General features: G+C 38.6%; 1 protein-coding gene across 1 annotated transcript in view; it reads right to left on the reverse strand.

The window, feature by feature from the left end:
* Positions 1-16,238, reverse strand: part of LOC107838989 (uncharacterized protein At5g08430) — a gene marked incomplete at its 5' end in the record, with an annotated part of 43,117 nt that overhangs the window by 13,938 nt on the left and 12,941 nt on the right. Inside the window, 3 exon segments of the mRNA XM_016682309.2 lie at positions 2,113-2,324; positions 6,895-6,965; positions 15,089-15,139. Of these exon segments, the coding sequence (XP_016537795.2) occupies positions 2,113-2,324; positions 6,895-6,965; positions 15,089-15,139 (334 nt within the window).

The raw sequence follows: 16,238 nt of genomic DNA on the forward strand, positions 1-16,238 counted from the left end.
TAACTATTTCCATTTCAATAGCGTCTTAATCTTCTAGTAGCAAACAAAGGGACATTGGATGGAATTACGGTACACAAGGACCATCAAAAGATGCTATTGAAATTTTGATAATTTATATATTATTTTATTTTTTTTGTATTAATTGTCGTCGCACTTTCAAAAGGCGACCTTTTCGGCTTTCACCGTCTAAACCACTGGTCCGATCGGCTATGTTGTATGAAGTGGAGTGTTGACCAGTTAAAAATTCCCACATCCAAAAGTTGAAAGTGGCGGATATGAGGATGTTGCGATGGATGTGTGGACTAATCGGGAGTGATAGAGTTAGAAATGAGATTATTCGAGAGAAGGTGGGAGTGGCTTCGGTAGAGGATAAGATGCAGGAAGTGAGATTTCGATGGTTCGGGCATGTGATGAGAAGGGGCATGGATGCTCCAATTCGGAGGTGTTAGAGGCTGGCTATGGATGGTTTTAGGCGGGATAAAGGTAGACCGGAGAAATATTGGAGGAAGGTGATTAGACATGATATGGAGCAGTTACAGCTTACGAAGGACATGCTCTTGATAGGAAGGTGTAGAGGACGCGAATTAGGATAGAGGGTTGGTGAGTTCGTCCGTAATAGTAGGTACGGGTGCTTTTGTTTGTATCTACGCCTGTAGTTGCTTGTTCGTGGTGTTTCAGTGTTGTCTTCGATTTCGAATAGATAGTTTATAGTATTACCTTGTGGGTGCCTTCTTTTCATTATTATCTAGCGGTGTGTTATCCCATTTTTGTTGTGTGCTTTAATGTTTTCTGTTTGTTTGTTGGTTATACTGTTATCTGTCCTGAGCCGAGGGTCTATCGAAAACAGCCTCTCTACTTCATCTGAGGTATGGACTGCGTACACTTTACACTCCCCAGACCCCACTCTGTGGGAATACACTGGTTATGTGGTTGTTGTTGAGTATTGCAAAGACATAAAATCCATTGCAGCATAAAACCTAATTACTCATGCTGGCAACTCCAATATTTGGTCTCTTTGACGCTGCTGGTCACTCGGTAGAAATCATAAATCTGATATGTCCAGCCTTTCTTATCATATGCATAAAATGAAGTTAGAGGTGAGAAAGATGATAGATGAGGAATACAATAGTAAAAAGAACATAAGAATCCTTCTCGCCAACACATTTGTCCTTAAACACAGTATCGCCTTTACTTCCACTAACTTGTCTTTGCCAGATCTAAAAGTTGAGCAACTCCAAATACTTTACTCCCTCCGTTTCAAAATAAGTGTGTTTTCCTTGGGCACACTCCACAAAGTAAGAAGTGTTTTTACCAACTCATCCTTAATCAAATGCATTGAAAAAGAAGCAGCTCTTTAATGCTCTCTTGGTTAGGTAAAATTTCATTAATTTAAATTTAAAATTGAATGAAAAAAAAAAGAAGACTTCTTGATTTTGTGAAACATCACTTATTTTGAAAACCAAATGAAAAGGTGAAAACACCATTTATTTTGGAACAGAGGGAGTAGATGACAGAGGTATCTGCTCAGTGCTCACATTAGCTCAACTGGTGCCTCAAAGCAAATTAGACATCTTCAAAGGTCTCTTGAATATCTACCGCAACTAAAGATCATTTTATTTTCCAATTACAATTGTCAAAAGACAAATCTATCTCAATCGTCAGGATAGTTGGAACTTTTTAACTCCATGAGGAGAAGTTGGAGTATGGCATTTCAAGATTCCAAACAATAACTGATTAAGTTGTAGTAGTTTGGTTTTTCCATTTTCTACTCAAGCTACTTTAACCTTTCATTCCCTTCCCTTCAACAGAAAGATTTCCATTTATTGCCCCCATCCCCAACCCCGGTGAAAACAATTATAAATGGCTCTCTGGAACACTGTTCAGATTAAAACTCTTGCTTAAGGTATCAATCTCAAAATAACTTATTTGAGTCCAAACTTTATTAAGCTTTCAGACTGACAGATCAGGATGAAAGAAAGTTTTGTATATATTGCACATCCAAATGCTTCTCAAAAAATGGCTAAGCTCAAAAAGTACAACAAATGGAAGTTTCAACTGAATAAGATCTTAGAAATCGTGAAATTCTACGGTAAAGTGGATGTTAGAACTCACCTGCAACAAAATTGTCAGTAGCTTCATTAGGAGTTGATGTTGGTGAACAACCATTTTCTCTTTCTTGTTCCATTACATTTAAATCTAGGGCATCAACAGTTTTAACTTCAGCCTCTAATTCCTCAGCTACAACTTTTGGCATCACGGAAAGGAGTCTATCCTGTTCTTTTTGTGCTTGTAGCAGTTGCTTCCTCTCCAGAAACTCAAACAATGTAACTCTTAAAGTAGGTCAAGGAGATGGTTAGGTTCATCAGCAAGATCAACAAGTATAACAGGCTTTTAGCTTTTACTCTGAAGTCCCAACAATCAAAGGCATAATTTTCTAAACTGTCTGAAAACTAGCACACAGAAGCAATATTGAAGCAATCCTGCAAAGAACAAATGGGAACCAACAGAAACTTGTGTATAACCTTCTCAATGAATGCATGCTAATAGGGGTTTTTCCATTAAACAGGATAATATTTTCATTAGTACTCTACATATGCAATAATAACTATATCCACAACAACAACAACAAACCTAGTGTATTCCCACACAGTGAGGTGAGGTCTGGGGAGGGTAAAATGCACGCAGTCCATACCGCTACCTCCGAAGAAGTAGAGACGTTGTTTCCGATAGACCCCCGGCTCAGAATAGAGAATAGTACACAAGGTCGTAGTGAAACATGAAGCAGGATGGATGACATAATAGAAATAAGGAATAAGAAATAATAAAATAGATATCAGAGAAATACGAAATTAAATTAGAGAAATACGAGCAATTTGAAATAAGAAATAAGAGATAGGACACCCACCTTGTAGTAACATACACTCACAGACCAAAGACACCCACCACACCCAAACTCTCCTGACTAGAGGCTCCTACTAATAGACACAGTCCTAGGATTACTAACCCGGCTACACAAGAGCTCTCCTAACACCTTGCTACAACCCACACACTCACACTAGCCTTCTACCGTTATCCACGACCTCTACACCTTCCTATCTAGGGTCATGTCCTCAGTAAGTTGTAGCTGCTCCATGTCATGTCTAATCACCTCCCTCCAGTATTTCTTCGGCCTATCTCTACTCCTCCTAAAGCCATCTAAAGCTAGCCTCTCACACCTACGAACTGGGGCATCTATGCCCCTCCTCATCACATGCCCAACCCATCTCAGTTTTCCTTCTTGCATCTTGTCCTCCACCCAAGCCACTCCCATCTTCTCCCAGATAGTCTCATTCCTAACTCTATCCCCTCTAGTAAGTCCACACATCCAACGCAACATTCTCATTTTCGACACCTTCAATCTTTGAATGTGGGAGTTCTTGACTGGCCAACACTCCGCTCCATACAATATGTCCAGACAGACTGCCACTCTGTAAAATTTGCCTTTAAGCTTAAGAGGCACCTTCTTATCACACAACACTCCCGAGGCGAGCCTCCACTTCATCCAACCTGCTCCAATACGTTTAGAGACATCCTCATCAATCTCGTCATTCCCTTGAATCATAGACCCAAGATACTCAAAACTATCCCTCTTACAAACATCCTGAGAATCCAACCTCACCACCACTTCGTCCTCCTGACTCGAGTCACTAAACTTGCATTCCATATACTCCGTCTTGGACCTACTCAACCTGAACCCCTTAGATTCAAGGATTTGTCTCCAAACCTCCAATCTTTCATTCACACCCTCCCGCGTCTCATCATCAGCACTACATCATCCGTAAATAACATAACCAAGGCACCTCACCTTGAATACTCCGCGTCAACACGTCCATCACCAACGCAAACAGAAACAGGCTAAGAGTCGATCCCTGATGCAACCCTGTCTCGACCGAAAAATGCCCTGAGTCTCCTCCCGCCGTCCTCATCCAAGTCCTTCCTCCATTGTATGTCCTTAATAGCTCTGATGTACGACACTGGAACCCCTCTCACCTCCGAGCATCTCCAAAGAACCTCCCTAGGGACTTTGTCATACGCCTTCTCCAGGTCGATGAACACCATGTGCAAATCCCTCTTCCTTTCCCTATACTGCTCCACCAATCTCCTCACCAGGTGGATGGATTGCCTCTGTCGTCGAGCGACAAGGCATAAAACCAAACTGATTCTCCGAAATGGACACGGCCCTCCTCAATCTCTGCTCAACCACCCTCTCCCAAATCTTCATAGTGTGACTCAACAGCTTAATACCCCTATAGTTGTTGCAACTCTGAATGTAACCCTTATTTTTATATAACAGAATCATCGTACTCCATCTCCAAGCCTCAGGCATTTTCGCAGTCTTGAAAATGTCGTTAAACAAATCAGTCAACCACCTTAAACCTGCTTCACCAGTATACTTCCAAAGATCCACCAGAATCTCATCAGGCCCCGTCGCCCTACCCCTCCGCATCCTACGAATAGCCTCTCTGACCTCCTCAACCTTAAAACGTCTACAATAACTGAAATCACGGCTATTCTCCGAGCGCTCCAGCTCCCCTAACTCAATGCCTCTGTCCCCCTCCTCGTTCAAAAGTCTATGAAAATACTCCTGCCACCTCTTCTTAATGTGAACATCCTCCACCAAAACTCTGTTATTCTCCCCCTTAATGCACTTCACTTGATTGAGGTCACGACCCTTCTCTCCCTAGCCTTAGCCAGCCTATACAACCTTTTTTCCCCGTCTTTCTCCTCTAACCCCGTATACAAGCTCTCAAACATTGTTGTCTTAACAGCCATAACTGCTAACTTAGCCTCCTTCCTAGCTACTTTGTAAATCTCCCTATTCACCCGAGTTTTAGAAACTTGCAAAGACATGTACCTAAAAATATTCCCCATATAAAGAACAAATTAGAGTTACTCTAAAGTAAGAACCGGAAAGAAATGTGTCGAGCAAATTGACCCAATCACCTCAGGCGTATTACTACTGTTACAAAATACTTAACATTGTTAAGACACCACGGTGATATATGTAAACTCCGCATATAGTTTTGGACAATCTTCATAACTTAAACTAGCTTTTGTGGTTGAGTCAGGCCTAACATTCATTTTCTCAACATGGTATCAAAGTCGGACATATCCTTGATGTTGGACTACCCAATGCTGAGCTCCCTATGTTATATTAGTCCATGTTCCAGATATTCAGTCTTGAGTGTGCAGGGAAGGGGAGTTAGAATCTCCATGGGACTATATGGGCTGTATCCTCTTTGAAAGGTCTTGGACAATTCTTATGACTTAGAGCTAAATTTTGAAGTTTAGCTAGACCCAGTGCCAGGTTCTCAAGAAATTTATTTCCAAAATAGTCAACCTACTGTGTCTTCTGTCTCAAAATATTCTGACCTGTTTTGCTACATGAATTATTTTTCCTCCAACTACACAAACAAAATAACTAAAAGTATTATAGACCAATACCAACTAATATAAACTAATCTTTCAAAACAATCTATAAATTAATACTTTTATTATATCCGAGAAATCCTCGAGGGTCAGTGGTGCACAGTTCAGAACTTGGTGAATAATGCCCCCCTCTACCCTTCCCACTTATATACCATGTTTTTGTCTACCACAAGGTCGAACTAGTGTCATACGCCTAACCCATACATCACGTGATGCGCTCTTTCCACTAGATCAAGGCTTTGGGGCTAAAAATAATATACTAATTTATACAATTTCAAACTTGATATAACAATGTTTCAACAAGCATCACCTTTTCACATTTTAAACAATTACTTTCTCCGTTCGGATTACGCTAGACCTACTTCACCGTTTCACATTTTAAACTATTACTTTCTCCGTTCAAATTACACTAGACATAATTTAACCCAAGGCTGTTAAAAGAAATAAAATATGAAGAAGCATAATGTTGGGTTGGTTGACAAGCGTTAGATAATGGCTTGAAATATGAAAAAGTGGAATGGATAGTTAGTAATATATCAAAGAAAGATTAGAAGAATATAACAAGAAATTAGCTTATAGAACTTTGAATTGATGTATGAAAAAATTATTTCCAACTAAGAAAATAGTCTTTTGTGATAACCAAAAGGGTCAAGCTTTATAGGACACGGAGAGGATTTAACTTTTTCTACCAAAGTCAACATAATAAACAACTTAACGTTTTACTCATAAAATACCACATAGGGCAAACTAGGTCATACATTTTGGTACTATTAACAAAATAAAAGGCTATATTAAGGTTTTGGTGTTTGAAGACTTATTTTGTGACAAGGTAAATTGAAAAAAACACAAGAATGCCATTGACCGAGAAAGCATTGGAGTTCCATCAAAAACTCACAACAAGCATCATTTCAGGCTTTGCTAGTGAAGAGATAAGTTTCAGCTGGGAACCATATAAATTGCAGTCGAGAAGGAAGTGTGTCACAGTTGATTTTGAATAACCAAACTTTTTCTTGACCAAGAACAAATCTACACTAATTTTCCATAGCACGATTTTGAATTAATACCATGCACAAAGAAACAGGAACTCGATCCAGAAAAATGAAAAGTGCAAATAGATCAGAAGACTATCTCAAACGACGACACTCTTGCTACTCTAACTGCTAGTTATTAGATTATGGTCACTCTGACTAAACTAGCACATATGACAATTTGAGCTTCCAAAAACTTCGAGATCACCGAATTTCTCGGGAATCGAGGAGTCATGGAGTAGGATTACCAACATATAGTCTGCAGACAACAATTACTAACAGTGCTTCTCTTATGCAGGCACAGAAATTGTTGCATTCAAGAGCAAGTTTAGCCTTGCAACCACCAAAAGATGCAAAATATTTCAACAGCAGAACCTTAACACATACGAAAGGATATTGTTTGCGCCATCCCTTTTCATTGGCATGATCGATGCGCTTTTGTAACAATGCAACTTCTCTCTCAATCCACTGTAACCAAATCAAAATATGAGATATATAAAACTTAGATACACGTGGCAATGAATGGTGATGAACATAGTAGCAAATCTGTATACAGTAACAAGCAACTACATGAGTAACAAATCATGCAACATCCTTCAGAAGAATGACAACTGCAAGTCCGTGTGCTACAGGGAAAAGTTCAAAGACCGTGGGGCGCATTTTAAACATAGTTTCATATGAAATAATATTTATTTTATTTAATGTAAAGGTTATGAATCAGCAAACAAAAATGAAGCTTCTTAAAAGATGAGATCAACTCAGAAACACTGATTTAATACATTCATTTTTGAAACTAAAAAGTTAGTGCCCCACATTAGTTGAGAGAACGGGATGATCTCTTTGTTATGATCTTGGATAATTATCACCTTAAGAGCTATCTTTTGGGATTAAATTACGCGCAAATTTTGTTTTCTTCACACGGTATCAAAGCTAGACTCATCCTTGTTCTTGATTTACCCTTTCATGCAAAGTCTACTATATGGTCCAGGCGTCAAATGTCCAATTTTAGGCGTGTGAAGGAGTGTTAAGTGTCCTACATTGATTGAACGATGTATCGTTGTCTCCTTATACACTTATGGACAACCATCTTCTCATGAGCTAGATTTTGTGGTTGAGTAAGGTTTGAGGTTGATTTCATTTATAACAACTATGACTCAATCTCAAACAAGTTGAGGTTGGCTATATAAGTCCCTGTGCTTCCGGAAGAGGGTGGATGTTACGATCTTTAGGGAAGGATCGAGCCATAGTGCAATATATATAAATTCAGCTCGTTAAAGGGAGGCTAAAACCCTAGAGTTCAATGAAAGATAGAATTCCAATCTCTTCAGCTCATTAAAGGGAGACGGAAACCTAGAGTTCAATGGAAGAGAGAACTCTAATCGTTTGTTGTTTGTTGAAATACGAATTATTGATTTATTTGCAAAAACCCCTTTAGATAGGATTCGTATTACAACAATAGTCTAATCCTTATGAAAGTAGGAAACAAAAAACCCTATTCTAGACTAATAATGATAGCTAACATAAATTCTATTCTTAGAATAATAAATAAATCTACTTAAAAATACAATTAAGCAAAATTAATTAATTTTACTTCCACGCATACACTCATGTTGAAGAGCTTGTCCTCAAGCTCGAATTTCAGGAGTCATCCAAAACTCCTTGACTCATCCAATTCCAGTTCTAACCAACTTTTCTTGAGACTGACGTTGACAAATTTCAGTTGTACCAATTTGCGTGACTAATTCGCCCGCTGTGTTGCTACTTTCAAGAGGTACAAATCGCTGGAAACAATGTTTCTAAAATTCTTTCCAACTCGTTGGGTCCTTTGCTCGCTGAAAAGACCATAATTGTGCTTCTCCCAACATGTGAAACCCAGCCACTTCAACCCTTTTTGCTTACTTTGTATGTTGATTTTCAAAAGATTGTTCACAATGATGTCCCCAAATTAGTTGGTCTGTGTCATCACAAGTAGGAAATTCCATTTTTGCATACCTTGATATTGTTGAATGGGAATTACCACTTGTTGGATGATTCTAACCGTCCAATTGAATGAGTGGTGTACTGCCTTTAGTAGCGGAAATTATTGATCTATCAATTGTCAGGGCGCTACCCGGCTCATGTCTGAGGATTGTTGGTTTTGTGGAACCAATTCCCAAGCTAGACGCTAGACAATTGTTGTTGGATAACGTGGGCAATTCTTTCAACAAGGCCTTGTTCCATTGCTGCAACACATTCTTTCTGGAATCTGGAATTGATCTCGTCGCCCATTTCGTTAGGCTCTGGTACGAAATTGTTAGGATCTTTAGGAAAGGATCGAGTCACAGGGCAATATATATAAATTCAGCTCATTAAAGGGAGACCAAAACCTTAGAGTTCAATGGCAAATAGAACTTGGATCTCTTCAGCTAGTAAAAGAGAAACTGAAACCTTTGAGTTCAATAGAAGAGAGAACTCCAATCTCTTGCTTCTTGCGAAATACGACTTATTCATTTATTATGCAAAACCCCCTTTAAATAGGATTCATATTACAACAATAGTCTAATCCTTATAGAAGTAGGAAACATAAAACTCTATTCTAGACTAATAATGATAGCTAACATAAATTTTATTCTTAGAATAATTAATAAATAAATCTACTTAAAAATATATTTAAGATTACATAATTAATTTTACTTCCACGCATCCACAACAGAGAAACACTTGGTATCGGATAGATTACCTGCTCCTTAGGAAGTGTGACAGAGTTTGTGCAAGGACGGTAAGGTTATTCCAAATGAAGATCTTCCAATCCAATATAAGCTTGTGGTTATGGATCTAGCTATCAAGAGAGTGAAGAAGAAGAGGGTTCCATGTGATATCAAATGATCAAATGGGGACGAAATGGGAGGTCACACTGCAGCTAGAGTCCACGAGATCGGGGTGTAGTTGACGACTATAGAGGCTTGGAGAAACGGGGACACAGATAGTATGAGGACCGGGATAGCTGAGTGCATCATGTCACAGCTAGAAAGGTGTTAGTGGTCTGAAAGGGTAACCCCAGTGGACATAAAAGAAAATGAATGGTGGAATAGAAAGGTTCAAGGTATGTAAGCCAAGAAGGTTGCTTATGCGAAGTTAGTGGAAAGTTTAGACGGGAGTACAAGAGAAAGGTATAAGACGGCAACGAAGGAAGCGAAACTTGCAATAACCGTGACTAAGATAACCACTTTTGAACATTTGTATGAAGAGCTCAAGGTAGGGATAGGAATATGTATAGGCTCGTCAAGGCGAGAGGGAGAAAGGCACCAGAACTGGACCAATGAAGTGCATCAAGGACGAGAATGGTGAAGTTTAGTCGAATTGGTTGAAGAGACACATCAGAAAGAGATGGCAAACGTATTTACGCAAGCTCTTGAAATGAAAAGGCGAGTACGGATATCATGTTGAGGCGTTCGAGCATTTTGAGAGTAGTAGAGATTTTGAGCACTACAGATGCATTAAGATTGTGGAGGTAGACGGGGTTATTCGTAGTATAAGAAGGGGAAGAGTGACCTGGCCAGACGAGATCCCGGTGAATTTTTGGAACAATATACATTAAACAAGTATGGAGTGGCTAACTAGGTTGTTTAATGTCATTTTTAAGTCACAAAAATGCTAAAGAATGAAGGTGGAGCATAATGGTTCTATTGAACAAGAACAAGGGTGATATTCAACATTGTAATTGTTCGAATATGAGTAGGAATAGGAATAGCATATAAAATCCTACTTGGAAAAGGATTGTAATGTAGTGTCCTATTAGGAAAAGGATTGGAATGTATTGTTTATAAATAGGGCCTCAATGTAATAATGTAGTCACAACAATTCAATAATATTTTTCTCTTATATTTCTCACATGGTATCAAAGTTTCCACGATCTTGGTAAAGAATCAAAGAGTTTCCGCTGCCGGCGGGCGGCTATAATCCATATATGCCGCCCGTCTGGCCAATGATTATGTTAGCAAAAGTTGGGTCACTGACTCACTGTGTATCTTTCTAGTGACTATTTTCTCATATCTTTGCGTAGCACCATGCATCTGTTCGGTGACTACTTTTTCATATCTATTTTTCTTAGCACCGTACTTCTTTTCAGTGACTATTTTCTCATATCTGATTTGCGTAGCACCGAGCATCTTTCCGGACTACTTTCTCATATCTGAGTTGCATAGCACCATGCATCTTTCTGGTGACTCCTCAAATTTAATTTACATAGTTCCGTACATCTTTCCGGTGACACCTTAGATCTTTTTCAGTAGGGTCGTGCCATCATTCCGACCTTGCCCATATAATTTCTCCTTTCCAGTAGGATCATGCCGTCATTCCGACCCTACTCATATAATTTCTATTTCTCAATAGAGTCGTGCCATCATTCCGACCCTACACATATTTCTCTTTTTCATTAGGGTCGTGTCATCATTCCAACCCTACCCATATACTTTTTTTCCCTCAGATTGTAGTCACTTTTCATCTATCAAATCTAATAATCCGGCGTGTGAGCATGTTTCGGCTAAGTTTTCGGTGACTTTCATGTTCAAAATCTACTCGTCTCTTGATTTCGAGATGATCCGTATATTTTATACCAATTTTCGGCAATTTTCCAGCGACACATCGACTTTACGACAATATTTACTACTTTTCGAATCATTTTTTCAGTTTGTTCCATTTCAATTGAGGTCTCCCAAACGTCCAAAGCAGTCCTTATCAGTTTTCTTGCAAATATCTTCACCAAGTCCCTCACCGATTCTCATATTAGTTACATCCATAACAAGCTTGGTACATATGTCTTCTATGCACCAGCTTGAGGGGGAGTATTAGAATATGAATAGGAATAGGAATAGCATATAAAATCCTACTTGGAAAAGGATTGTGATGTAGTGTCCTATTAGGAAAAGGATTGGAATGTATTGCCTATAAATAGGGCCTCAATGTAATAATGTAGTTACAACAATTCAATAATATTTTTCTCTTATATTTCTTCACAATAACAACTATTGGGGTATAAAGTTACTAAGTCATACGATGAAAGTTTAGGAGAGAGTAGTCGAGATGAGGATGAGAAGGGGTGTGTCTATCTCCGAGAACCAATTTGGATTCATGCCGAGACGATTAACTAAAGAAATCATCTTGAAAGAGGATTGTTGGAGCAGTATAGAGACAGAAAGTGAGACATATAGATATGTTTATTGACGTAGAAAAGGTGTACGATAAAGTCCCTAGGGAGGTCTTTTGGAGATGTTTGGAGTCTAAAGGTGCACCTATGGCTTATATCAGGGCAATTCAGGACACATATAACGGAACAAAAAAATGGGTTAGAATAGTGGGAGGTGATTCAGAGCATTTTTCAAGCTCATTCCTATTTGCCATTCCTATTTGCCTTAGTGATGGATGAATTGACACATGTCCAAGGAGAAGTGTCGTAGTTTATGTTATTCGTAGACGAGATAGTGTTGATTGACGAGACACGTAGTGGAGTTAACGATAGAATGAAAGTTTGGAGACATGCCTTGGGATCTAAAGATTTCCGGTTAAGCAAGACTAAAACAGAGTACATAAAATGCAAGTTTAATGACATGACCCCTGAGGCAAGGGTGATGGTATCGATGCACAAGTCATATGGACAAGGGGAAGTTTCAAGTATATTGGGTTATATTTGAGGTGATCGAGAAATTAATGAGGATGGCACACATCACATTGAAGCGGGGTGGGTGAAACGAAAGCTCGTATCCGAGGTACTGTGATAAGAATGTGTCTTCAAAGCTTAAAGATTAGTTCTAGAGGGTAGTGGCTCAACCAACTTCGTTTTATGGGATAGAGTGTTGGTCAGTCAAGAGCTTCCATGTTCAGAAGATGAATGCAACGCAAATAAGCTTGTTTGGATGGGTGTGTGGGCATACTAAGAGAGATGATTAGAGCCGAAGTTATACGATGCAAGGTAGGAGTTACCTCTATTATGGACAAGATGAGGAAAGCGAAGTTAAAATGGTTCGAACATATGATGAGGAGGTGAGTGGGTGTGAAAGGTTGGCTATAACAGAAGTTAGACGGGGTATAGGTAGGCGAAGAAGAACTGGGGAGAGGTGATTAGATAGACATGACACAACTTCAACTTACTGAGCAGATAACACTAGATAGAAAGATATGGAGGTCAAGGACTAAAGTAGAAGGTTAGTGGGTAGGCGCTTACTGAGCAGATAACACTAGATAGAAAGATATGGAGGTCAAGGACTAAAGTAGAAGGTTAGAGGGTAGGCGAGCTTGTCGCATTTTATATGAGAGAGGCAGGGGGCTAGCCTTCCCTCCGTTTCTCGTTATTCGCAATCATTTTTAGGAATCATATATTTTCTTTGTTATTTTGTGTTTATTATTATATGTTGCTTTATTTGCTTTGTATCCTTTTTTTGTTGTATTATTTTTTTATATTTGTGCTTCGAATTCTTCTTTTCTTTGAAGCCGAGGATCTATCGGAAACATTTTCTCTACCCCATAAAGGGAGGATAAGGTCTGCGTACGTCCTACCTTCTCCAAACCCCACTTATGGGATTGCACTTGGTTTGTTGTTATTGTTGCATATATCAATATGGCTTTAAGAAGGCACATACAACATGACTTGGTAAGTTCAGCATAGTAGTTCAAGTTAGGCATGTCTCATACAGAAAGGGTAATACTAAGTTGAAACGCCACCTTTTTCAGCACTTACACAGAAAGAATTTAGGAAAATTGTGATATTTTCTATGTATTGAAGTTACCCCATCCACATTGGGCATTGTCATATTGCAACAGAACTATATTTTTGGCATTCTTGAGCCAAAACATTAGCGTAGGGGGCATTTTTGACCCGACGGGTGGATGGAGGGCAATATTATAACAAATCTCATAATTCACGGGCATTTTAGACCTTTCTCCTGTTCTCCATATAAGATATTGTATTGTAGAATCAGTAGGAATAATTTAAGGAGATTCCTTTTTATAATCTTGCAACCATGATTTTCTTTCCAATTCTATAATAAGAGATTGGTGAACAGAGTTACCTGGTATCTGTTGCTGGTGGGAGGTGGCAGGTATCCAATGGAAAAAACCCAAGTTTCCAGCATTGTCTGGATTTTTTATAATCCACCCAATCAACTACACAACAAGAAACATTCTTTGCACACCAAAAGGAACTAAGGGAGCGGAGGCTATTGCTCAATTGAGAGAAACTCAACTCTACTCCTTCAAAAGCTCTTATATTCCAACCCACGTTAATACAAGTGGGACCATGTTTTTAACCCTCGTCTTCTCTTTCTTCTCCCACTCTTCCAGCTAAACATCAACTCTTTTACGGTTTTTGGCATCACTCGTGGAGTGTCAAACCACCTAAACATATCCCACCATAACGTCATTGTTACTCCGCAATGTAGAAGAAGATGATCCACATCCTAGCCTACTTTCCTACACATGTAACACCAATTGATCCAAACAACCTTATGCTTTCTAAGATTTTCCGTTGTAACACCAATTGATCCAAACAACCTTATGCTTTCTAAGATTTTCCGTTGTCAAAATCACCCTCTAGCAGCTAGCCAAGTTAAAAAGCACACCTTTCTTAGCACCTATCATTGCATGGAAAACATGTTCCTCCATAACTAAAATCTTCTCATAGAAGGACTTCATGAAGGATGTTCCATTATTTCCCAAGCCCCACCACCGAACCATCTGGATTATCAACTGAGTTGACTTTCCTACGAAATAAGGCCAACAATCTTTGAGTCAGTCACTTCCCAATCTTATTCCCTTCTAAATCTCAAGTCAAAAATCCCCCTAATTAGTTGTACTCTTTGACAAAATATTTTGTATAATCTCTAAAATTCATCTTTCAATAATGTCCCCCAAAATTTACTCTCTCTATCTCCGACCTTTTTATTTTTTAAATGGGAGTAGGATAAAGGAAAACGGGAAAGGGAATTACAAGGTGGGAAATCGAACCCTCACCAACGAGGTGGAAGTTGAAATATTTTCCCAAAAAATAATCCCATACCTTCATGATATGATATTCCTCCACAAACCACAGCCAAAATGATTTACTATTGTTGAGTGAGTAATTATGGGATGATCCCTTGTTAGGGATTACATAATTACATTCAAAAGCTCCCCCTATGAGTAGGTACTCTGGGCACGTAGCCTATACACCTACAAACACTTTTTGAATTAAGTTCACTATTATGGGTTGATTTCTATTAAATTTTTTTGAGTAATATTGTTAGTTCATCTTCTTGCCATCTTTGCCTGAAGGCATAACTCCTATAGCAACGTACATGAGAATTGTGAACAACTTCCCTCTAGGTCACTGACATTTCACATTTCTGAGTCTTCCCACTGGAGTGGGGTCTTAACACGTACACAGGATTATTGACATCTGCACTTTACATTAAGGGCAAACATCTAGCCTGGCAACAAAGGGTTGAAAGTTGCATATAATAAGCATAGTGTAGATGGATTTTCACAAACCATTTATTCTAGAAAAATAACTTCCAGCTCAAACAAAAAGCAGCTGACAAGGACAACCACACAAAGAGACTTGGTGGAGAATTCAAACTTACATGCTTGGTGATATCCTTGTGCAGAACTTGCGCTTTTGACTCAAGCTCCAACTGCCAAGAAGTGGGTAAATGAATTACCAACTTGAAAAGAAAGTTACGATAAAGAAAAACAAGGCATGTATACCAATCTGAAGAACAAAGTTATTATGGACTATACAGAACTCAAAATGAAAGTAAATCTCAACCTATAGTGCTAACAAATCAAGAAAACTTAAGATTTACTCTTCCCCGCATAAATAAAAGCATACATAAGAAGGTAATAACAGCACCAGATTATTAAGTATTAACATAGTCCAAAACAGAGGCCATGCAAAATCCAAGCTAAATATTCACACCAAAGTTATTCAGAGTAATAAATCATTGAGAGAGCATCAAGATCTAGATGAAAACAGTAACTGACAATATCCAATTCTGCAGTCTACAGAAGCTAATATTGGAAGAGATGGTGTTAAAAATAAAAAGTTCCATTGTGGAAAACATTATTGAATATTCCTCTGAGTCTAAGAAGTGCAGAAGAAACAACCGGAACAAATTTAGCTTTCCTTTTTGCCGCATATACTGCCACATAATAACAACAGCAGTGATGTGGAGCAGAAATGACATAGTAGAGGTTAGACACTAAGATAGAAGCTATTAGTTTGTTAAAGAAAAGATCAAAGCTAGTCAACATGATGAGATACGCCTACTCAACAATATTACACACAGTTCTTTCCATGTCCTTTCATCTATATATAGGTTGTCCGAGTGATCATTTCCCTGAGAAGTCTATAATATTATAGCACAGAAAATCTGAAGTTTTCATGGAGAAAAAGAAAAGTTTCTTCAGAATTTTACAATTGTGGATTTCCTCCTCTTCTTAGGAATCGACAATATCCACCTCAGAGGGAAGAAGCTAAATCTTTTCACAAGTCTGACTAGATTCTCTACCAAATACAGGTGAGAAAATATCCATAATCAATCTGGCTACAGCATAAGGAACCTTGTAGAGATGCCTTTGCTATCAAGTATAGGAAATTGGAAAAAAATTGAGATATGCAGACATTACTTGGATTATCAGTTTTGTCTGTATGCAATAAGTCTTGATTCCAGTTACACCTAAGTGATAATCAGATTTCGAGCATAGCAGAAGTAAATAAAGAAGAGTTAAGAA

This window comes from Capsicum annuum, chromosome 1, assembly GCF_002878395.1.
Source record: "Capsicum annuum cultivar UCD-10X-F1 chromosome 1, UCD10Xv1.1, whole genome shotgun sequence".
Taxonomy (NCBI): Eukaryota; Viridiplantae; Streptophyta; class Magnoliopsida; order Solanales; family Solanaceae; genus Capsicum; species Capsicum annuum.